Source organism: Bos indicus x Bos taurus, chromosome 1, assembly GCF_003369695.1.
Source record: "Bos indicus x Bos taurus breed Angus x Brahman F1 hybrid chromosome 1, Bos_hybrid_MaternalHap_v2.0, whole genome shotgun sequence".
Classification (NCBI taxonomy): Eukaryota; Metazoa; Chordata; class Mammalia; order Artiodactyla; family Bovidae; genus Bos; species Bos indicus x Bos taurus.
The window spans coordinates 72,657,497-72,681,293 of record NC_040076.1 but is presented as its reverse complement, the minus strand read 5'-3'; the positions used below and the strand labels follow the sequence as shown (position 1 = coordinate 72,681,293).

The 23,797-nt window shown below is 48.0% G+C and overlaps 1 protein-coding gene across 8 annotated transcripts in view; it reads right to left on the bottom strand.

Annotated features, from left to right (window-relative positions):
- Window positions 1-23,797, bottom strand: part of TMEM44 (transmembrane protein 44) — a 47,495-nt gene that overhangs the window by 16,458 nt on the left and 7,240 nt on the right. For all 8 annotated transcript variants that reach the window (XR_003510451.1, XR_003510450.1, XR_003510452.1 and 5 more), the window contains 4 exons: window positions 19,747-19,917; window positions 18,237-18,377; window positions 16,513-16,617; window positions 4,076-4,234 (listed from right to left, as the gene is read on the bottom strand). Coding sequence is in view for 4 of the 8 variants with exons in the window: in XM_027537996.1 (XP_027393797.1) it covers window positions 4,076-4,234; window positions 16,513-16,617; window positions 18,237-18,377; window positions 19,747-19,917 (576 nt within the window). In the remaining 4 variants the exon portion in view is untranslated. The remainder of the gene's footprint in view (window positions 1-4,075; window positions 4,235-16,512; window positions 16,618-18,236; window positions 18,378-19,746; window positions 19,918-23,797) is intronic.

Genomic DNA, 23,797 nt, shown 5'->3' with positions numbered 1-23,797 from the left:
GTCTCCAGGGCCTCACAGTGGGAATGCGTAAACGCTCCCTTCTGTACCCGAGGGTCAGGCGGAAGCCCAGCTGGTTGGCAATAGACACAGACAATAAGAGGAGGTCAAGGGCGAGGATGCCCACTGTGGCCAGAGAGTAGAGACAGATGCCCCGGCTGCTGCAGCCCAGCATTACAAAACATCTGAACTGTACAATGCTGGGAGCAAGAAAGGCTGCAAACCAGAGGAAGTGGCGACATGGGGCCCAGCATCTGACCGCAGGCCTCAGCCCCTTTGGTGTGTGGTCTGGAGGAGCAAGGTCACAGTCAGGCTGTGGCCAACCTACCAAGGGCCTCCCACCTGGTGAGGTGGGTCAGGACGGCTCACCTGTCCTCAGAAGGTTTGCTTTCAAATCCCGCCCCCCTCAGAACATGCTTGCTGAAAGAGCGAGTGACGGAACAGGTGGGTGAATGCGGCATCACACTCATCAAGTAAAATACCCTCTTGCTGCCCTTCAACCATCAAGGATCCAGAATCTTTAAGAAATACTGCTCTGAAAAGCCAGGGAGACCACCCCATCCCACCACCCTGAGCTGCTGCTGGTTGACTGACAGGCTTACAGCTTAATTTTCATCATTACACCTTCCAAATGTGGAAAACTCAGAAGTGGCCACAGGACTGGAAAAGGTCTGTTTTCATTCCAATCCCAAAGAAAGGTAATGCCAAAGAATGCTCAAACTACCACACAATTGCACTCATCTCACACGCTAGCAAAGTAATGCTCAAAATTCTCCAAGCCAGGCTTCAACAGTACATAAACCATGAACTTCCAGATGTTCAAGCTGGATTTAGAAAAGGGAGAGGAACTGGAGATCAAATTGACATCTGTTGGATCATCAAAAAAGCAAGACAGTTCCAGAAAAACATCTACTTCTGTTTTATTGACTATGCCAAAGCCTTTGACTGCGTGGATCACAACAAACTGTGGAAAATTCTTCAAGAGATGGGAATACCGGACCACCTGATCTGCCTCTTGAGAAATCTGTATGCAGGTCAGGAAGCAACAGTTAGAACTGGACATGGAACAACAGACTGGTTCCAAGTCGGGAAAGGAGTACATCAAGACTGTGTATTGTCACCCTGCTTATTTAACTTATATGCAGAGTACATCATGAGAAACGTTGGGCTGGAAGAAGCACAAACTGGAATCAAGATTGCCGGGAGAAATATCAATAACCTCAGGTATGCAGATGACACCACCGTTATGGCAGAAAGTGAAGAAGAACTAAAGAGCCTCTTGATGAAGGAAGAGGAAAGTGAAAAAATTGGCTTAAAACTCAACATTCAGAAAACTAAGATCATGGCATCCAGTCCCATCACTTCATGGCAAATAGATGGGGAAACAATGGAAACAGTGACAGGCTTTATTTTGGGGGGCTCCAAAATCACTGCAAATGGTGACTCCAGCCATGAAATTAAAAGACACTTGCTCCTTGGAAGAAAAGCTATGACCAACTTAGATAGCATATTAAAAAGCAGAAACATTACTTTGTCAACAAAGGTCCATCTAGTCAAACCTATGGTTTTTCCAGTAGTCATGTATGGATGTGAGAGTTGGACCATAAAGAAAGCTGAGTGTCGAAGAACTGATGCTTTTGAACTGTGGTGTTGGAGAAGACTCTTGAGAGTCCCTTGGACTGCAAGGAGATTCAACCAGTCCATCCTAAAGGAAATCAGTCCTGAATATTCATTGGAAGGACTGATGCTGAAGCTGAAACTCCAATACTTTGGCCACCTGATGTGAAGAACTGACTCATTTGAAGAGACCCTGATGCCAGGAAAGATTGAAGGTGGGAGGAGAAGGGGATAACAGAGGATAAGATCGTTGGATGGCATCACTGACTCGATGGACGTGAGTTTGAATAAACTCCAGGAGTTGGTGATGGACAGGGAAGCCTGGAGTGCTGCAGTCCATGGGGTCGCAAATAATCAGACACGACTGAGTGCCTGAACTGAACTGAACATCTTCCAAAATTTCTACAATAAACACATCTTACTTTTAAGAAGAGCATAAACAGATTAGCAGAAGACCCGAAGGGTCACACATCCGACAAGCTACACTGTCCCCTGCTCGCATATTCAACAGTCTGAACTGGGAGGTTTATAATCCCATTTTAGCTGCAGTGTCTATGTCTAGTGAGCTTCTCAGTTATTCAGGACTCAGGGCTTTGCCACGTGTCGTGTACATGTGTTTCAGGTAATGAAGCAGGAGGACTGTGCTGGGGGAAGGCAGGGGTTCGGGGTGGGGGATGGGGGCAGCTGAGCTTCTAAAAATATATTTCTTATTTAACGAGTGCAAACGTACTCATTTCCACTTGCCTCACTTATGAGTGTGATCCCATCCCCTTGGAATTTACGTAGTTAAGCAAATAAATGTCTAAAAAGAGAGAGAATGGAGGAGAGGAAGGGAAAGGGCTGGAAAACACAGAAATGGCCCAGAACAGTCACAGAGACAAATTTCCAAACTTTCCAAGGTCACGGTCCAATCCTGACCTCAGTTAGGGTTTCCACAGAGTGAGAGTGAGTATAGCTTCCTACTCTCTCCCTCCCTCTTCCCCCTCCCCATCTCACCAACTCATCCCTTCCCCTCACTGAACACACTCTGTGCTCAGGCTCCCTCTCTCCCTGGAGCTTTGGACTCAGCCTGGACTGCTGGCTCCCAGTCGCCAAGCCATGCACCTTGGGTGTCTTGCCCACTCTGGATCAAACCCAAGAAACAAACAGCATCGAATGCAGGACTTGGGGATACATGGACCCTGAGTGGTCTCTGGTCTGAAATAGAATCTCTCCCTCAAAACCCAAGCTCTCAGGGACCAGCTGTGTTTGGTCCGGGACGGAGAGATAAAGATGAGGGCAGCCCAGGCCTCCAGACCTAGAAGCCTGTGCACAGCCTGGCAGGGGAGGCAGGTCCCTGCAGCCCTCCAGGCCACAGGGCACACAACAGAAGGGGTGTAAGAGATGTATGGGCTGTGGGCACCCCAGGGAGGGAGGCTCTAATCCCTGGGGTGTGTGTGGGGTGGGGGAGTAGGTGGTATCTGGGTATGATTCTGACATGTGGAAACTGGGCCAGAGAAGACCCAGGAAGAAAGGCCCAGAACCCTGGGGACAAGGGAGCAGTCCATGGCCAAGGGGGACATATAGGTCAGGGCAAGGAAGGGCACAAGGCCCGGGCAGGTGTGCATGGCCTGGAGCCTACGCCACAGGGTCTGGACTCTACCCCTGAAAATCACAGGCTCCAAGTCTTTCAGATTTCCAGGTTCACTATGAGTTCAACAAGTATGGGGGACTGACTCGGGACCTCTGGCTCATTACTTTGCCAAATAAGGCCACTACGACCAAAACCAAAACCTCAGCATCAACTAACCACTTCCTATTATCATCAAGTTATAAAAAGGTATTTAAACATCAAAAGAGTGGGAGAACCCAACCAACCCAGACCGAAGGTATCCCCCACTGACACCACCTGTCCATGATGCTCTCCTTGTTCTCACTGGCTGCAAAGGGAAACTTCCTTCTGTGGGGAGCTTGTGGGGCCGAGAGGGACAGGACCACAGGCCTGAGAATTATACCCATTTCTGTATCACAGAATGTGATGTGTCTTGTTCGCAGATCCAAAAATTCACAATGAGGCAAAGCTTATGAAAGTGCCAGGCAGGATGCCCTCCAAGGGCCTCCGTGTATCACCATGACAGCACCACAGGGAGCAGCTGGTGCTCCTTGAGGGGGAAGAAAGGCTTCCCTGGTCACATGGGTTTGGGAACCATGGAGCCTCTTTAAAAAGTTTGTCATTCAGCATTTATTTCTCTAAGACATGACTGTTTCCAGTGACTCAGTGTGCAGAGCTTCCCTGACTCATCTGACCACAGAAAGTCCTCCCCAGCGCGGACTGTGTCCGAAAGTCCTTGGAAGATGCTTATTCACTATTCAGCAGGCATGAGGTCGACGTGGAGGAGCAGAGAGATGCAGGTACCATGGAGGCACGGGCAAGCCCGGGTGAAGGAGGACACACACACCCACCAGCAGACCCCGCACGTACCTCGAGGTCGGAGTTGATGGAAGAGACCTGGGAGGAGCTGCTGGACGACACACGGGCCTGGATGACCTGGACCGGAGGGTAGGAGGGGGGCTCCTGCAGGGACGTGGCTCCTGTGTCTGTCTGTCCGTCGCCAGGCAGCCTGCTGGCACTGCAGCTCACCTGCAAGGTGTGTGGGGAAGGGCAGGCAGAGACTTAGTTTGCATCTTTATTTTTTGCACTGTCAGGGCGTTCGTGTCCTTCAGGGTTCCAAAGGTAGGAAAGGATGTAGCATGCGGCGGTCTCCACCATCCTCCCGAAGCCACCGAGCTCCCCCTAGAGGCAGCCAGCACTCGTTTGCGTGTCCTTCCAAACTTTCTGTGCACACACGAGCAAATGCGTGGACACGTTCCCCCCACTTCCACTAACAGTAGTACACTCTATAGTCTCTTATGCATCTTCCTTTCTTTTCCACTTAACAACATGCCTTAGAAATAGTACTACAGCAGATCTGTTTTTGTAGCATTGTATAGGTGTTCACAATCTGTTTAACCAGTCCCCTGCTGATGGATGTTTTAGGGTATTCCCAATCTCTTGCTTTTACAATCATTACTGAGTGTGGTAAATTATATTTTACATTCAAAATTTCTGGATATACAGGATAAATTCTTAGAAGTGGAATTGCTGAGTCAGAAGGTACGCACACTTGTCATTTGGATAGCTCTTGGCAAAAGTAGGGCTTCCCTTGTGGCTCAATGGTAAAGAATATGCCTGCAATACGTGAGACCTGGGTTTGATCCATGGGTTGGGAAGATCCCCTGGAGAAGGGAATGGCTACCCACTCCAGTATTCTGGCCTGGGGAATTCAATGGACTGTACAGTCGATGCAGTTGCAAAAAGCTGGAAATGACTGAGCGGCTTTCATTCTTACTTCCACTTGCCAAAAGTGCAGTCCATAGAGGCTTAACCAACACACCTGCCAGCAGCCTATGAGAGTGCCTTGGGAAGGGTTAAGGGAGGAAGAAACTTATGAGATTATCTATCTATCTAGACTTCCCAGGTGGCCCCACAAATGCAGGAGACATGAGACGCAGGCTCGATCCCTGGTTGGGGAAGATCCCCTGGAGGAGGAAACAGCAACCTACTCCAGTATTCTGGCCTGAAGAATCCCATGGACAGAGAAGCCTGGCAGGCTATAGTCCATAGATTCTCAAAGAGTTGGACACGACTGAGGCGACTTAGCAAGCACCCATATCTATCTATCTATCATCTATCTCTCTGTCCATCTCAGAAGAGAGCTTCCTCCCACAGGGCACACAGGTTTCCACAGGGATCCTCGAGGCTATGGGCTGGGGTTTCAGTTCAGCTCAGTCGCCCAGTTGTGTCCGACTCTTTGTGACCCCATGGACTGTATACAGCACCAGGCTTCCCTGTACGTCACCAACTCCCGGAGTTTACTCAAACTCACGTCCATCGAGTCGGTGATGCCATCCAACCATCTTATGTTATCCATCTTATGTTAACAACCATCTCTGTTATCCCCTTCTCCTCCCGCCTTCAATCTTTCCTGGCATCAGGGTCTCTTCAAATGAGTCAGTTCTTCACATCAGGTGGCCAAAGTATTGGAGTTTCAGCTTCAGCATCAGTCCTTCCAATGAATATTCAGGACTGATTTCCTTTAGGATGGACTGGCTGGATCTCCTTGCAGTCCAAGGGATTCTCAAGAGTCTTCTCCAACACCACAGTTTAAAAGCATCAATTCTTCGGTGCTCAGCTTTTTTTGCAGTCCAACTCTCACATCTATACATGACTACTGGAAAAACCATAGCTTTGACTAGATGGACCTTTGTTGGCAAAGTAATGTTTCTGCTTTTTAATATACTGTCTAGGTTGGTCATAACTTTTCTTCCAAGGAGTGTCTTTTAATTTCATGGCTGCAGTCATCATTTACAGCCCCCACCCCCCAAAATAAAGTATCTCACTGTTTCCCTTGCTTCCCCATCTATTTGCCATGAAGTGATGGGATCAGATGCCATGGTCCCATAGTTTTCTGAATGTTGAATTTTAAGCCAACTTTTTCACTCTCCTTCTTCATCAAGAGGCTCTTTAGTTCTTTCTTTGCTTTCTGCCATAAGAGTGGTGTCATCTGCATATCTGAGGTTATTGATATTTCTCCCAGCAATCTTGATTCCAGCTTGAGCTTCATCCAGCCCAGCATTTCTCATGATGTATTCTGTATATACGCTAAATACACAGTCTTGACGTATTCCTTTTCTGATTTGGAACCAGTCTGTTGTTCCATGTCCAGTTCTAAATGTTGCTTCCTCACATGCATACAGATTTCTCAGGAGGCAGGTCAGGTGGTCTGGTCTCCCATCTCTTGAAGAATTTTCCACAGTTTGTTGTGACCCACACAGTCAAAGGCTTTGGCATAGTCAATAAAACAGAAGTAGATTTTTTCTGGAACTCTCTTGCTTTTTCTGATGATATAACAGATGTTAGCAATTTGATCTCTGGTTCCTCTCCCTTTTCTAAATCCAGCATGAACATCTGGAAGTTCATGGTTCATGTACTGTTGAAGCCTGGCTTGGAGAATTTTGAGCATTACTTTGCTAGGGTGTGAGATGAGTGCAATTATGTGGTAGTTTGAGCATTCTTTGGCATTGCCTTTCTCTGGGATTGGAATGAAAACAGACCTTTTCCAGTCCTGTGGCCACTGCTGAGTTTTCCAAATTTGCTGGCATATTGAGTGCAGCACTTTCATAGCATCATCTTTTAGGATTTGAAATAGCTCAACTGGAATTCCATCACCTCCACCAGCTTTGTTTGTAGTGATGCTTCCTAAGACCCACTTGACTTCACATTCCAGCTGTCTGGCTCTAGGTGAGTGGTCACACCATCGTGATTATCTGGGTCGTGAAGATCTTTTTTGTACAGTTCTTCTGTGTATTCCTGCCACCTCTTCTTAATATCTTCTGCTTCTGTTAGGCCCCTACCATTTCTGTCCTTTATTGAGCCCATCTTTGCATGAAATGTTCCCTTGGCATCTCTAATTTTCTTGAAGAGATCTCTAGTCTTTCCCATTCTATTGTTTTCCTCTATTTCTTTGCATTGATCACTGAGGAAGGCTTTCTTATCTCTCCTTACTATTCTTTGGAACTCTGCATTCAAACTGGTATGTCTTTCCTTTTCTCCTTTGCTTTTTGCTTCTCTTCTTTTCACAGCTATTTGTAAGGCTTCCTCAGACAACCATTTGCCTTTTTGCATTTCTTTTTCTTGGGGATGGTCTTGATCACTATCTCCTGTACAACGTCATGAACCTCCGTCCATAGTTCTTCAGGAACTGTATAATCCCTGGAATCTATTTGTCATTTCCACTGTATAATTGTAAGGGATTTGATTTAGGTCATACCTGAATGGTCTAGGGGTTTTCCCTTCTTTCTTCAGTTTAAGTCTGAATTTGGCAATAGGGAGTTCATGATGTGAGCACAGTCAGCTCCCGGTCTTGTTTTTGCTGATTGTACAGAGCGTCTCCTGGAGAAGGCAATGGCATCCCACTCCAGTACTCTTGCCTGGAAAATCCCATGGATGGAGGAGCCTGGTGGGCTGCAGTCCCTGGGGTCAAACAGAGTCGGACACAACTGAAGCGACTTCACTTTCACTTTTCACTTTTATGCATTGGAGAAGGAAATGGCAACCCACTCCAGTGTTCTTGCCTGGAGAATCCCAGCGATGGTGGAGCCTGGTGGGCTGCCGTCTATGGGGTCGCACAGAGTCGGACACAACTGAAGCGACTTAGCAGCAGCAGCAGCAGCATAGAACGTCTCCATCTTTGGCTGCAACGAATATAATCAATCTGATTTCTGTATTGACCACCTGGTGATGACCGTGTGTAGAGTCTTCTTTTGTGTTGTTGGAAAAGGGTGTTTGCTATGACCTGTGCGTTCTCTCGGAGAAGGCAATGGCACCGCACTCCAGTACTCTTGCCTGGAAAATCCATGGATGGAAGAGCCTGGTAGGCTGTAGTCCAAGGGGTTGCTAAGAGTTGGACATGACTGAGCAACTTCACTTTCAATTTTTACTTTCATGCATTGGAGAAGGAAATGGCAACCCACTCCAGTGTTCTTGACTGGAGAATTCCAGGGACGGGGAAGCCTGGTGGGCTGCCATCTATGGGGTCGCACAGAGTCGGACACGACTGAAGCAACTTAGCAGCAGCAGCAGCAGCAATGCGTTCTCTTGGCAAAACTCTATTAGCCTTTGGTCTGCTTCATTCTATAGTCCAAGGCCAAATTTGTCTGTTACTCCAGGTATCTCTTGACTTCCTACTTTTGCATTCCAGTCCCCTATGATGAAAAGGACATCGTTTTGGGGTGTTAGTTCTAGAAGGTCTTGTAGGTCTTCATAGAACCGTTCAACTTCAGCTTCTTCAGCATTACTGGTTGGGGCATAGACTTGGATTACTGTGATATTGAGTGGTTTGCTTTGGAAATGAAGAGAGATTATTCTGTCATTTTTGAGATTGCAGCCAAGTACTGCATTTCAGACTCTTTTGTTGACCATGATGGCTACTCCATTTCTTCTAAGGAATTCCTGCCAACAGTAGTATATATAATGGTCACTGAGTTAAATTCACCCATTCCAGTCCACTTTAGTTCACTGATTCCTAAAATGTTGATGCCATCTCCTGTTTGACCACTTTCAGTTTGCCTTGATTCATGGACCTAACATTCCAGGTTCCTATACAATATTGCTCTTTACAACATCGAACTTTACTTCCATCAACAGTCACATCCACAACTGGATGTTGTTTTTGCTTTGGCGCCATCTCTTCATTCTTTCTGGAGTTATTTCTCCACTGATCTCCAGTAGCATATTGGGCACCTACCGACCTAGGGAGTTCCTCTTTCAGTATCCTATCCTTTCGCCTTTTCATACTGTTCATGCAGTTCTCAAGGCAAGAATTCTGAAGTGGTTTGCCATTCCCTTCTCTGATGGACCACATTTTGTCAGAACTCTCCACCATGACCCGTATGTCTTGGGTGGCCCCACATGGCATGGCTCATAGTTTCATTGAGTTAGACAAGGCTGTGGTCCATGTGATCAGATTGGATAGTTTTCTGTGACTGTGGTTTTCAGTCTGTCTGCCCTCTGATGGAGAAGCATAAGAGGCTTATGGAAGCTTCCTGAGAGACTGACTGAGGGAGAAACTGGGTCTTGTTCTGATGGGCGTGGGCATGCTCAGTAAATCTTTAACCCAATTTTTTGAAGATGGGTGGAGCTTGTTCCCTCCCTGTTATTTACCTGGGGCCAAACTAGAAGTGACTCATTTGAAAAGACCCTGATCCTGGGAAAGATTGAAGGTGGGAGGAGAAGGGGACGATAAAGGATGAGATGGCTGGATGGCATCACTGACTCGATGGACATGAGTTTGAGTAAACTCTGGGAGTTGGTGATGGACAGGGAGGCCTGGTGTGCTACAGTCCATGGGGTCGCAAATAGTCGGACAGGACTGAGCAGCCTTCACTTTCACTTTCAAACTACGGTGGAGGTAATGAAGACAATGGCGGCCTCCTTCAAAATGTCCCATGCATGCACTGCTATACTCACTGCCCCCAACCCTGCAGCAGGCCACTGCCGACCCACGCCTTGGCCAGAGAATCCTGGACACTCACGGGCAAGTCTGGGTCAGTCTCTTGTGGGGTCACTGCTCTTTCTCTTGGGTCCTGGTGCACACAAGGTTCTGTTTGTGCCCTCCAATAGTCTGTTTCCCCAGTCCTGTGTAAGTTCTGGCGGCTCTATGGTGGGTTAGTGGTATCCTCCTCCAAGAGGGCTTATGCTGCACCCAAAGCCCCTGCCCCTGCAGCAGGCCACTGCTGACCTGTACCTCTGCAGGGGACACTCAAACCCAGTTCTGTCTCAGTCTCTGTGGGGTCTCTGGGTCCTGGTGCGCACAAGGTTTGGAAACTGTGGAAAATTCTGAAAGAGATGGGAATACCAGACCACCTGACCTGCCTCTTGAGAAATCTGTATGCATGTCAGGAAGCAACAATTAGAACTGGACATGGAACAACAGACTGGTTCCAAATAGGAAAAGGAGTACGACAAGGCTGTATATTGTCACCCTGCTTATTTAACTTATATGCAGAGTACATCATGCAAAATGCCAGGCTGGATGAAGCTCAAGCTGGAATCAAGATTGCCAGGAGAAATATTGATAACCTCAGATATGCAGATGACACCACCCTTATGGCAGAAAGTGAAGAAGAACTAAAGAGCGTCTTGATGAAAGTGAAAGAGGAGAGTGAAAAAGTTGGCTTAAAACTCAATATTCAGAAAACTAAGATCATGGCATCCGGTCCCATCACTTCATGGCAAATAGATGGGGAAACAGTGAGAGACTTTATTTTTAGGGGCTCCAAAATCACTGTAAATGGTGACTGCAGCCATGAAATTAAAAGACACTTGCTCCTTGGAAGGAAAGTTATGACCAATCTAGACAGCATATTAAAAGGCAGAGACATTACTTTACCAAAAAAGGTCCGCCTAGTCAAGGCTATGGTTTTCCCAGTAGTCATGTATGGATGTGAGAGTTTGACTATAAATAAAGCTGAGTGGTGAAGAACTGATGCTTTTGAACTGTGGTGTTGGAGAAGACTCTTGAGAGTCTCTTGGACTGCAAGGAAATCCAACCAGTCCATCCTAAAGGAAATCAGTCCTGAATATCCATTGGAAGGACTGATGCTGAAGCTGAAACTCCAATACTTTGGCCATCTGATGCAAAGAACTGACTCACTGGAAAAGACCCTGATGCTGGGAAAGATTGAAGGCAGGAGGAGAAGGGGACGACAGAGAATGAGATGGTTGGATGGCATCACCGACTCAATGGACGTGAGTTTGAGTAAACTCTGGGATTTAGTGATGGACAGGGAGGCCTGGCGTGCTGCAGTCCATGGAGTTGGAAAGAGTTGGACATCACTGAGCAACTGAACTGAACTGAACTGATCTCTCTTCCGTCTTAGAAGACAGCTTCCCCTCACAGGGCACACAGATTTCCGCAAGATCCTCGAGGCTGTGGGCTGCGGTTTCAGGGCCAGGCAGTCATCACACTGACACAGCACAGGGGGAACAACCTGCCTTCCAGACCATGTGTCCACCGGCTAACTGTGTTACCTTGGCAAGAAACCTCGTCCTCCTGAGCGTCACTTTTCTAACCTATAGACAGGGCTGGTGGCCCCTGCCTGCCCTCCTCTTAAGTGGTGTCACGAGGGTAAGGTTTAGTAAACGCCCTGGACACATGAGAAGAACAGCTGCTCATACTGGTCCCCAAATCACGCAGGGCTGCAACCCTAGACAGGTCAAGGGCACAGATCCCTGTGAGAGTCAGCTGGAAGGGAGGAAAATCCACAAAGGAAACACAGGCAGAGACATAGGGAGGAGGGGAGCAGAGGCCTCCCAGCCACAACAACGAAAGAATCTATAAATTCCCCAGGCCTGATCACACCTGAGTCAACAGATAAAATGGAGTTTCAAATGCTGCGAGTTGTGGACTCCGAGGACCCCACGCCCTCGGCCCCTCAGGCCCAGCCCAGCCCCAGCTGCGCCTCTCGGGAAATCTCTCATTAGGCCAGTGTTCAGGAGGGGATGTTGGGAAGAGCAGGGACCTCACTGGCTCGTTTGCCTGTTTCAAAGGGTAGTCCAAACTGGATGTGTATTAAAGCACATGGCATCACGATACCAAACCACAACATGCCCATCAGGACATGCTCATTAAAAAAAAAAAAAAATCTGCTAACATAGCAGGCATGAAATGGCGGCATAAAAATCATGTCCTTTCTATAAAAGCTCAGGGCCCGGAATCAGACATGCTTATCATGAAACCTATTTTTGAGATTTTTCTAACTATGGGATCTTGGGCAAGTGAGTTAACCCTCTCTGTGCCTCAGTCTAAAACAATAATAAAAGTATTAAATATAATAATTTACCATAATAATAATTCAACAATTTCTATAACAATAGAAATAACACTTGTATCTACTTCAAGTTGTTATAAGAATTTGTGTTGATGATAATTTTAAAAAACATTTATCAAGCATTTACTGGGTGTCAGCCATTATGCCAAGTAAGAAGCTGTATAACTGTAAGGAAAGGCACAGATCTGGGTAGAGACAGGTATGAATCCTGGTTCTAACACCAACAGATCATGTGACCTTGAGCAAGCTGCCTAACCTCAACTGGCCCCTTTTCCTTCTCTGTAAAATGAGCATGGTAACCTCAAGGGTTGGGTGTTTGGATTAAATGATGTAATCTATGTAAAGCACTTAGACCAGCACTCTAAGCACTATGACCAGTACAGTCATCACCAGAAGGGTTGGTTTTTATCAATTACTCAGAGCCTGACAGGTAGTTAGCCCTAATAAACAGACCACCACGGGAATGATGACTCTTCTGCCCAGGCTAGAGGCAGGGCTCCAGGCTCCCAGCTGGGAACTGTCATGAAGACAACGCTCGCCCTCTGGTGGACACAGAAGGAAGAGAACAAGAGAACACAGTCTTCTCCCAGAGTCTGTTTCCCAGCAGGCATCCTCTCAAGACTCAGGTACAGGGAGTCTTGCGTTTAAGTGAACACAACTTTTCCATTATTGTTCTTTATTTTGCATCACTTTTTTATTTTGCATTATTATTTTTCAGAAATTCCATGATTTCAAAATTTCTAATGTAAAGTGTTGGCCAGATGCTGCCAGGGTTCCCTGTGCTTTCCCCAGGGCTTCCAATCACCCACCTACCCACCCACCCTCCCGATGGAAGAAGAGTTTAATGGCCAAAACAGGCTCTTAATTGTGAAAACGTGCTCCGAATCTCCCTGAACTTCACTTACATCACATACAGGCTATTTGCACCCACTTCCCAAGGAACAACAATAAGTAAAACCTCTCTATCAGGACCAAACTCTGAGTGTCAGCATGTCCCAAGGTCAGCTCAGTGGGGCCCCTACTACTGAACTCTTCGTTCCAACACACCTGTGCTGAGAGCCTGTGACTCGATGCACCAGGGTTGACGCAGATGAGACAGAAGCAGACAAAGTTTATATCCAAGCAGGAGACAGAAAACAAAAGTAAAAGATCATGAAACGTGCTTTGCAGAGCATTTTAAAAGGTAATAAAGTAATACAGATGGCGACTGCAGCCATGAAATTAAAAGACGCTTACTCCTTGGAAGGAAAGTTATGACTAACCTAGACAACATATTCAAAAGCAGAGACATTACTTTACCAACAAAGGTCCGTCTAGTCAAGGCTATGGTTTTTCCAGTGGTCATGTATGGATGTGAGAGTTGGACTGTGAAGAAAGCTGAGTGCTGAAGAATTGATGCTTTTGAACTGTGGTGTTGGAGAAGACTCTTGAGAGTCCCTTGGACAAAAGGAGATCCAACCAGTCCATCCTAAAGGAAATCAGTCCTGGGTGTTCAAGGACTGATATGGAAGCTGAAACTCCAATACTTTGGCCACCTGATGCGAAGAGCTGACTCATTTGAAAAGACCCTGATGCTGGGAAAGATTGAGGGCAGGAGGAGAAGGGGACGACAGAGGATGAGATGGTTGGATGGCATCACCGACTCAACGGACATGGGTTTGGGTGGACTCTGGGAGTTGGTGATGGACAGGGAGGCCTGGCGTGCTGCAGTTCATGGGGTCGCAAAGAGTCGGACATGACTGAGTGACTGAACTGAACTGAAAGTAAAACAGCAGAAGAGGTAATACACCCATTTGACTGGGTGGTGGGGGAAGAAGGCCTTCGGAGAAAGTGACGTTTTTACTGAACAGAAAGATGAGAAAGAAGCAGACATGTAAAAAAATCAGGAGGAAGAGCATGTAGGCAGAGGAATGAAGAGATATTCTGTGTAGCCAGAGAGGAGTGAAGCGGGGTAAAAGTGGAGGCAGTCAGGGATGGGGCAAGCACGGGTCTCGGAGGGTCTAACAGGTCTGTGTTAGGAGATTAGATTCTATTCTGTGTGAAATGGGAAGCCAGAAGTGAAGTGAAGTCACTCAGTCATGTCCGACTCTGCAACCCCATGGACTATATACAGTCCATGGAATTCTCTAGGCCAGAATACTGGAATGGGTAGCCTTTCCCTTCTCCAGGGGATCTTCCCAACCCAGGGATTGAACCCAGGTCTCCTGCATTGCAGGCAGATTCTTTAGCAGCCGAGCCACAAGGGAAGCCAGAGGAGTGCTTTAAACCAAAGAGTAACAAGATGTAATTTACGTTTTAAACAGACCCTTAGGGTTACTGGTTGTAAGTGGAGGGGATAGGACAAAAATAGCAGTGAGGGGCAAACCAGTGACAAGTCTCCTGGATCTACTTGTTTCCCACTTTTTAAATTGAAGTACAGTTGATTTACAATGTTATGTTAGCTTTAGGTGTACAGCAAAGTGACTCAGTTATACATATTCACCTGTATATGCCTATATTCTTTTTTAAAATTCTTTCTCATTATACCTGCCAGACTCCTCTGTCCACGGGATTTCCCAGGCAAGAATACTGGAGTGGGTTGCCATTTCCTTCTCCATAGGATCTTCCTGACCCAGGGATCGAACCCAGGTCTCCCACATTGCATGTAGATTCTTTACCACCTGAGCCACCAGGGAAGCCCTATAGTTTATTACAAGATATTAAATATAGTTCCCTGTGCTATGTAGCAAAATCTTGTCATTTATCTATTTTATACATAGTTGTGTGCATCTGTTAATCCCATGCTCCCAATTTATCCCTTCCCCTACCCTTCCACTTTGGTAACCATAAGTTTGTTTTCTATATCTGTGAGTCTATTTCTGTTTTGTAAATAAGTTCATTTGTAGTATTTTTTAGATTCCACATAAAAGTGGCATCATATAATACTTGTCTTCCTTACTTCACTTATATGATAATCTCCAGGTTGGATCTACTTTATTTTTATTTATTCATTTTTTGGTTTTGTCCGTGCCATGTGGGATCTCAGTTCCCCAAACAGGGATCAATACCTATGTTCCCTGCATTGGAAGCGCAGAGTCTTAACCACTGGACCACCAGGGAAGTTCCTGGATCTACTTTAAATGAAGTATTTACAAGACTCGCCCACAGGTGAGATGGGCATAAGCATGTAGTGAGGAGAAGAGGAGGATCTGGGTTTGCCCCACTGCACTGACATGAGGAAGATAGGGAGAGGAGCGGGAGCCGGTCTGGGCATGGAAATCCAGAATTCCATATTATACACGGGGTGTGTGAGATGCCATGTGATGATAATGAAGAGGTAGCAGAGCAGCCAAGACTAGAAAGGATGGAGACACAGGCAGGGGAGATCGCAAGGGCTGGCAGGTGGGGCTATGGGATCAGAGAAGGGAGCCCTCCTGAGGTGGAACTGGGGCACTGCAACCTTGAAGTCAAGCTCACCGGGAGGAGCCGCCAGGAGTGGGGAGTCGGAAAAACTAGGACAAGGAGAGCCCCAGAAACTGGAAGAAGCGGGTGGCTGAACGAGTTGAATCTCAACTAGGACAGACATTATCCCAGGATTTAGCGGTAGGGAGGTCACTGTAGCCTTGACAGGAACATCCTAGTGGGGTGTGGGATGTGAAGTGGGTGTCTTACCACCTTTTTCAGTCTTTCCTCCAACTCTCCTCCTCCTGCTGCTGCTGCTGCTGCTAAGTCGCTTCAGTTGTGTCCGACTCTGTGCGACCCCATAGACGGCAGCCCACCAGGCTCCCCCGTCCCTGGGATTCTCCAGGCAAGAACACTGGAGTGGGTTGCCATTTCCTTCTCCAATGCATGAAAGTGAAAAGTGAAAGTGAAATCGCTCAGTCATGTCCGACTCTTGGCGACCTCATGGACTGCAGCCTACCAGGCTCCTCCGTCCACGGGATTTTCCAGGCAAGAGTACCGGAGTGGGGTGCCATTGCCTTCTCCGCTCCTCCTCCTGAGGACCCCACGAACAGGCCGGAACCCCGGGAGTCACCCCATACCCTCACTGCTCCCACTGCTCTACCCACTGACTCCACTGAAGCTCTGCGTCTCCATCAGCTCTGACCTTGGTTCAGGCCACACCACCTCTTTCTTGGACTTGCAGCCGTTCCTCACTGACCCGCTTATAGGCTCCTCTCTCTAATCTGCCCCCAGCACGGCCTGAGTGATGGCCCTAAAATGCATGACTGACCCTGAGTCTCTAGTCCTGAAGTCTCCTGGACTCCCGTCATCCTCAGGATGATGCTCAGCTTCCATACTGTGACCTTGCCTCTTCGCCACCTTTTCATCTTCCCAGCTCCACTTCATCTGACCACCTCCTCCCTACCGAGGCCTTCAAAAGCTCTTTTTTACATGCTTTCCTGACTCATCCTGCCCCTCCTGCAGTTAAAGTGTCACCTCTCCAAGAAGCCTCCCATGACTACCCCCCACCCTCTGGGCACCCAGCTGTGGCTCACGGCCACTTGCCTGCTGCACCGGTTCAATGGTCAGCTCCATGTAGCGACTGATGGCTGCCATCCTCTGGAGTGGCTTGCAGTGTGGGAGTGTGGTGAGCGGCACCCAATCCGAGTTCTTTCAAAAGGAGACAGGAAGACAAAAAGGAAGAAGGAGACACTTTCTAAAAACAGGATTCCATTTTCTTCAAAAGAATCCCTACAGTATTTTTTCTGTTCTTTTATGGCACAACTCACTTTCTACTTCCTATAAGATGTATCTTATCTGTCTCTTTGATGTCACAGAAGGTGGGTGGGTCCGAAACTTTGCTGCACAGTGGAACTACCTGGGCTTCTTAAAAAACAGCTAATGTTTAGCTTTTAACCCCAGACATTCCTATTTAACCAGTGTGGAACTGACCTGGAGAGTTTAAAAGCTCCCGGGATAATTATAAAGTTTGGCAAAGCTGGGAGACCATGTAGGTGGGTGCTAAACAAATGCTTTTAGAAGAAGTGGTTCTCGAACTTCACTGTGCATCAGAAGCACCAGGAGGACTTATTAAAACAATTGAGCTGTGTTTTGGTAGAGCTTGGTGGACCCTGGAATTTGCATTTCTAACAAGTTCTTGGGCGATGCTAGTCCAGGGACAACACTTTGAGAACCAGAGCTGTAAAGACTGCTGAAGAGATGGTGAAGGCTCTACTTACTCTCTTCAGAACACTAAACACATGGGGCTTTCCTGAAATATTTTAGCTCCCTTTTGGAATATAATTCACAACAGATTCTAGAATGGAATGAAAATAACATCCCATCAGAGCCTTCCTGGGAACTTGGATCTTTGGTCCAAGAACCTGTATCTCCCCTTTTAGCTTGGCCATACCTACACGCTATCTCCTGTTTCATTAGCTCAGTCAGATTATGCCGTTAAAGCTAGAGCATTTGGAGGAGTGGGCCTGGCTCACTCACAGGGAGTCTCATTTCCACTCTGAAAGAAATGAGAATAGTGAAGAGTCTTCATAGGACACTAGATTTTTTTTTTCCTGAAAAAATTATCTTAGAAAAGAGGGAGGTGCTTTCTGTTCAAGTCTTTACAAGCTGTCTTATCATGAGGCACTTGTTCGATTATTTGCAGTCAAGGACTTCTGACAAAGACAAACTCCCTCAGTTAGCATAGTTCTCCTTACTTACAGGGGTCACCTGATTAAATCAGTAAAGACAGAGACAGACACATTTACAGATATGACATAATTGCAAAGGGCGGATCTTACTGTAAACAACACTTTAAAAATCAGCTTTTTAGCAATATCAACTTTTTAAAAAATTGTGTTATTGGTGGTGATGCTGTGGGTGTCAAATGCATGCAAAAGTAGGAACATAAGTTTTTACCAAACGAGGGCAAAAGCACATTACTTCTAAACTCAAGTATTAATTTATATAGTAAGTGAATTTCAATATATGTGTAAATTACCAAATAGCATAAGTGGACATTTGACTGTTTTATCTACATTGCTAAAAAATGTTCAAGTTCATGCAGCAATCAAAGAAAAAACTTTAAAAATATTTTGTACTTGGAAAAACAGAGGATCCTATTTTCTCAGGGCACTCAGCATTGGGCATAACAGTAGTTCTTTAAAGTGACTGACTGGCCCACACCGAAGGGACCTCCAGATTCCCAGGCTGGGCCCTGGCAAGGCTCTCCACCTCTGCCCACGCTGGGCACAGACACTGGTTGGCCCCATCCAGCTGGGAGACCTTGCCTCGGTCATTGCCTCCTGGTTTTCTTCCTCCTTCTCTGCACCGGTCAGAAGGGCTTGGGTGTCGGGGTTCTCTCCCGCTTCAGAGGCAAATCCCAAGACCTGCCTCATCTTGCTCTTCATCACGCAGGAAAGGAAAATGATCTGAGAAGTGGAAGTTAAGGTTCAAGGAAGCAGAGAATTTCAGTTGCCTGATGCTGCCTTTACCTTGGCACCCCGAGGGCTCCACCCTGGAGTGACGCCCTCTCTCCCCAGAATCATCCTTCCAGGGTAGGCCTCAGAGCAGACACAAGACCATCTAAGGACAGAGCCAGGTCCAATTCTCTCTGTCCCCCCAGGGCCCACCACCCAGCCAGGTGCTCCAACAAGCACCTGGTGAATACTTGTTAAACCAAAGGATTGTGAAAACCATCTTCCTCGGCTTAGGAGGGACGGTACACGTAGTGGGTTGAACAGCGTCCTCTCCAGATTCATATCCACCCAGAACCTCAGAATGTGACTTTATTTGGAAACAGGGTCTTTGCTGATATCAAGAGTTAGTTAAGATGAGGTTGGCAGTGGCCTAGGGCGGATAAGGTAAGTCCCACAACAGGAACTTCAGAGGAAGAGAAGACAGGCAGAGATGCACAAAAGGAAAAGGGCCATGTGACGGTAGAGGCAGAAATGGGAATTATGCTGCCAGGAACCAAGGCACCCCAGGAGCCCACCTGAAGCCGGAAAAGGCAGGGCGAGACTCTCTCTCGGAACCTTTGGAGGGAGTGTGGCCCTGTCTGGACTTGGGGCTTCTGGTCTCCAAACCTGAGAGAATAAATTCCTTTGGCTTAAGCCATCGAGTTTGTGGCAATGTAGGTGAGAAAATCTTTTTCGTAACTTTTATGCTAAATCCACAGGGTTTTTTCACACACTCCCTCGCCAGCCGAGGCTTATCCACTGTCAGCATCTCCACCCGCCACTGTCTGAGCTTAGTGTGCCCTTGAGGCCCTCACAGCAAGGTCACCGGGGTGTCAGCACATCGGGCAACATCCCCCTGGGGACAAGAAAGGGGGACAGCTTTTCTCCCTGCTTCCCCACCCCAGGCTCCAGCACCAAATAGGACAGGACGTGCAGGATCAGCTGTGCAGGCCAAGTCAGCTCTCAAAGCCCTTTCCAGCCCATGAGAAAGACAAGGCAAAGGTGAGAAAACAGATTCACAGAGGGTTGTTGGGGCCAGAGCAGCGGGGAGCAGCATGGAGACAGGAGCTGGCTCTTCTCTGAGCTCAGGGCCAAGAAGTTCACATTCCCTCTCTGCAGTTTCACAGAGCTCCAGTCAAGAGATCCTTCTTCTTATTTAAAAAAAAGAAAAAAGAAAAAAACACATAATTGCACGCTGCAATTGTGTCTGCCTGCCCTAGGCTTCAAACCACCACCCTGGCCACTGAGAAAGAATTCTTTCTACCAAGCGGGTAGGAGGGCGTGGTGGGGCAGAGGGGAGAGGAGACACAGGCAGTCCAGCCCCGGGACCCGGGGTGGATACAGACAGGTCCAGCGCTGCACGGCCGAGCGAGGTCAGCAACCAGGGCGTGGCCCGCAGCAGGTACTCAGGCCGCCGGTCATGGGCCACGATGGCTGAGGCGTAGAGGAGACCAGCCAGGGCTGACAGGAGCCGGGTCCACAGGTGGATGCAGGGAAATGTCTTACCCTGGCACTGGGCAGAGAGAGGAAGGGGCTGGGCTGGGAGGAGCACTGCCGCCTCACCCAGCTCCCTTCGGTTGATTCTAAGACCCAGGCCCCTTGATGTGAGAGGTTGGAGGGCAAGCCCTCTGACCAACGCCAGCCCCCAAAGAGTTGTTTCCACTGGGCTTCAAGCTGCTTCCGGGAATTCCCTGGCAGTCTGGTGGACTGCACTCTTTCACGGCAGGGGACACAGGTTCGATCCCTGGTCAGGGACTTAGGAACCCACAAGCCATGAGCCAAGGCCAAAAAAACAGTTGCCCCCTTTGTCTGGTGAACTCCTATTCATCCCTCAGAACCTGGCTTAAAATCAACTCTGGGAAACCATCCCTTACCGCCTCCACCCTAAGGGGAGCAAGTAATTCCTACTTCTGGGTCCCTCACACCTGACACTCCCTCTACTGGAGTGCCTTTCACCCTGGTCACGACTCAGCTCCTTACACAGCTGTCTGCTCAGCAGACAGAGAGCTCCTCAGAGCAGGGCTGAGGGCCTCACCACCTGGGTGCCCTGGAACTCAGCACTGGGCAGGGGCCCATGCATTTCAGTGGGGAGAGCATGAGGGAGATAGACTTATGGAGAGCCAAGCCCTGACCCTTCTCTTCCTGGGCCACCAACTCTGAACCAGGCCAGATGGGAAAGTCAGGGAAATTAGAGATAACATTCTGGTAATTTTGAAGCCAAGGGGTTATTTTTGGAGAATGAGTAATGAATATTGGTTTTTTAAAAAGGAAACATATGCAATATCCATATGTAAGTACCATTTACAGGTATAAAGTCACTTTCTATACACATTAAGTATATAAACACTTATGTATTTCCAATTTATACAATTACATAGGTATTTAAATTAACACAGAATACATACATATACACGTGTGTTTACATATATACACACATGTTTATATGCACACACGTGTTTACATATATATACATGTGTGCTTACATATATACACGCGTGTCTACATATATACACACATGTGTTTACATATATATATATACATAAACTTAGTTTGTTCATTAGATGACTGTATTTGGAGACATGCAGTCCTTGCCTAAGGAATGGACAAAATTCAAGAGAAAAAGCATGTTTTGGTTGATCTTCCCCATTTTAATTTTAATCCTCAAAAGGACTGAATTCCCAGTGGTTGGAACTCTGTGCTTTCACTGCCAAGGGCCTGGGTTCAATCCCTGATCAGGGAATTAGGGTCTCACAAGCCATGCAGAGCAGCCAAGGAAAAGGAAACAAAAACAGATTCCTCAGGAGTGCTAGGTCTCCCTCTGCATCCCTTCTAACTTTGTTCCCGGGCCTCCCTGTCTCTGGCTCACTACCTGCTGGTGGCTCAATGTGAAAAATCCACCTGCCAGTGCAGGAGCCGCAGGAGATGTGGGTTCAATCCCCGGGTTGGGAAGATACGCTGGAGATGGAAATGGCAACTCATTCCAGTATTCTTGCCTGGGAAATCTCATGGACAGAGGAGCCTGGCGGGCTACAGTCTATGGGGTTGCAGAGTCAGACAGGACTTAAGAACTAAACCACCACCACAACACCCCTGAACAGACAGCACCTAGCTGGGGAGGGTGACCCCTGAACCGCTAGCCCCAGAGGCTGCAGGTGGAGTGACCGCCCTTCCCTTGGCCCTTCCTACCTCACACAACGCAGGCAGCACCACAGTAGCAAGAAACCTTTGGGGTCCTCCAGCCCACCCACCCCATTTTACAGGGGACATTGATGGCCAGAGGCGCAGTGACTTGCTGAGAGGGGCTCAGCCGGAGGAGCCCTCTGGTCTCACTCTGGTGCCAACCCACGCCCAGCACCATCTGACTCAGCACTCAAGCTCTTGTCAGTGTCGGTACTAGGGCTCTGGAGGGCTAGAGGGCTCTGTTTGCTTGTGGCACTGGGCACACAGCAGGTGCCTCAAGCATTGCTGCTTGAAGACTGGAACTGGCTTGGTGACTCAAGATGTGGCAGGAGCTTCTCCAGCACACTCAGGCCTGCCTAACAGTTCAGGACTGATGGTTGAGGGGACAACCCACCTGGTGGTTTCCTGGCAAATTTGTGCTGGGGGTTGGAAGTGGGCCATGCCTCAGCCGCTCCTGCAGCAGCAATGATTCCCCATGTCGTCAGCACAGTGCTCTGCTAATCAGAGCATGTTTCACACTCCTTGTCCCATTCAAGGACTTGCCCCTGGAAAAATGGGATCTTCTCCCATCAAAGCTACCCAGCTGGACTGCTCAGTGCCCCCACCAGGGGTAAGTTAGAAGCAGCTTCTGGGGGATCCAGGGTCTGAGGCCATGCTGGCTCAGCTTCCATTGCACCCCAGTCCTGCTGGCTTTCTTCCTAATGAGGGAACCCTAGCTCTGGGATTTTGTTCACTGGGCCAGACACACTCAGGGCTGGCAGTCCCCCCTAGATTACCCAGCTCAGTCCTTGCAATCTCCCTCTATCTTCCTGCCAAGGGGTCATCTGGCTTGAATGCCTCTAGTGATGAGGAGCTCACTACCTACTAAAGCAGGAATAACAATACCAATTGCTCTCAACATGCCAGCCACTGGGCAAAGTGTCTAACCCATGGAGTCTTTTTTCCCACTGAATGGGAAGTGGCCCTCCCAGTAACCTCCTGGTTATTGGTTTCGGTCTTGGTTCTGATCACTAAGACTGCAGAGAACAAGGCTACTCTTTCTGCCTCAAGACAGTCCTCCATTTCCGGTATCCATGAACTCCCTATTTTCTAGGCCAGATACAGTTGCTCAGTAAGAAATGTCTCCTGGCACTACCCTGGGCAGACCCCAAATGTCGGGCACACAGCAAGAAGTAAAACTGAAAGGGCCACTGCTCTCACGGTGCCCACCCTCTGCTGGGGAACCAGGCAGCCACTAGGCAAATAGCTAAAGGAGCTAATTTCAGGCTGTGATAAATGTGATCAAGAAAATGAAGCAGAGGGAGGGACCCAGAGGTGGGGCTGGCCTGAGGTATTTTAGGGGGGCTGGTGTTATGGGTTGGATTGAGTTTCCCCCAAAAGACATTGGAATCCAACTCCCAGAGCTAGTAAATGTAGCTTTATTTAGAAGTAGGGTCTTTGTAGATGATCAGGTTAAGCTGAGGTTGTTAGAATGAGCCTTAGTCCAAGATGACTATGTCCTTATGAAAAGGGGAAAGTCAGATACAGGAACATATGGAGGAAAGGCCACGTGAAGACTACATGCATTGGTGTGTGTGCGTGTGCATGCACACTCACACACACACACGGAGAACACCACACAAATCCTGGAGTTGTGCTGCCACCAATCAGGGAACTAGCAGAAGCTCAGGGAAGGGCCTGAAACAGATCCCTCTCTAGGACCTTCAGAGGGAGCGTGGCCCTGACACTTTGGGGTCAGGCCTCTGGCTGCTGAGACTTAAGACAATACATTTCTGTTGTTCCAAGTCTGTGACACTTTGTTACTGCAGGCGTAGGAAACTTTTACAATACAGGTGGTCAGGGCACTGCAGCAATTTCTTCAAAGGTTGTCACGTGACACAGCTTTCCAGCCCCCACACCACCCTGAAGACCCATCCCAGGGGGGCTGAACTGAGCACAGTACTCCGCACACTCTGGAGATCACACCTTTGCTGAGGAGGCCCGGTGCCCTGGGAGGTTTCACTGCTGCTCTCAGAGTGCTCAACTAAGCCCCCGCCATCCCCAAATCCTGTTCTCCTGGAACTGCTATTAAATCACAGCGCTGGGACTTCCCTGGTGGTCCAGTGGCTAAGGCTCTGCACTCCCAGTGCAGCGGGCCCCAGTTCGATCCCTGGTCAGGGAACTAGATCCCAAATGCTGCAACTAACAGTTTGCATGCCACAACTAAAGATCCC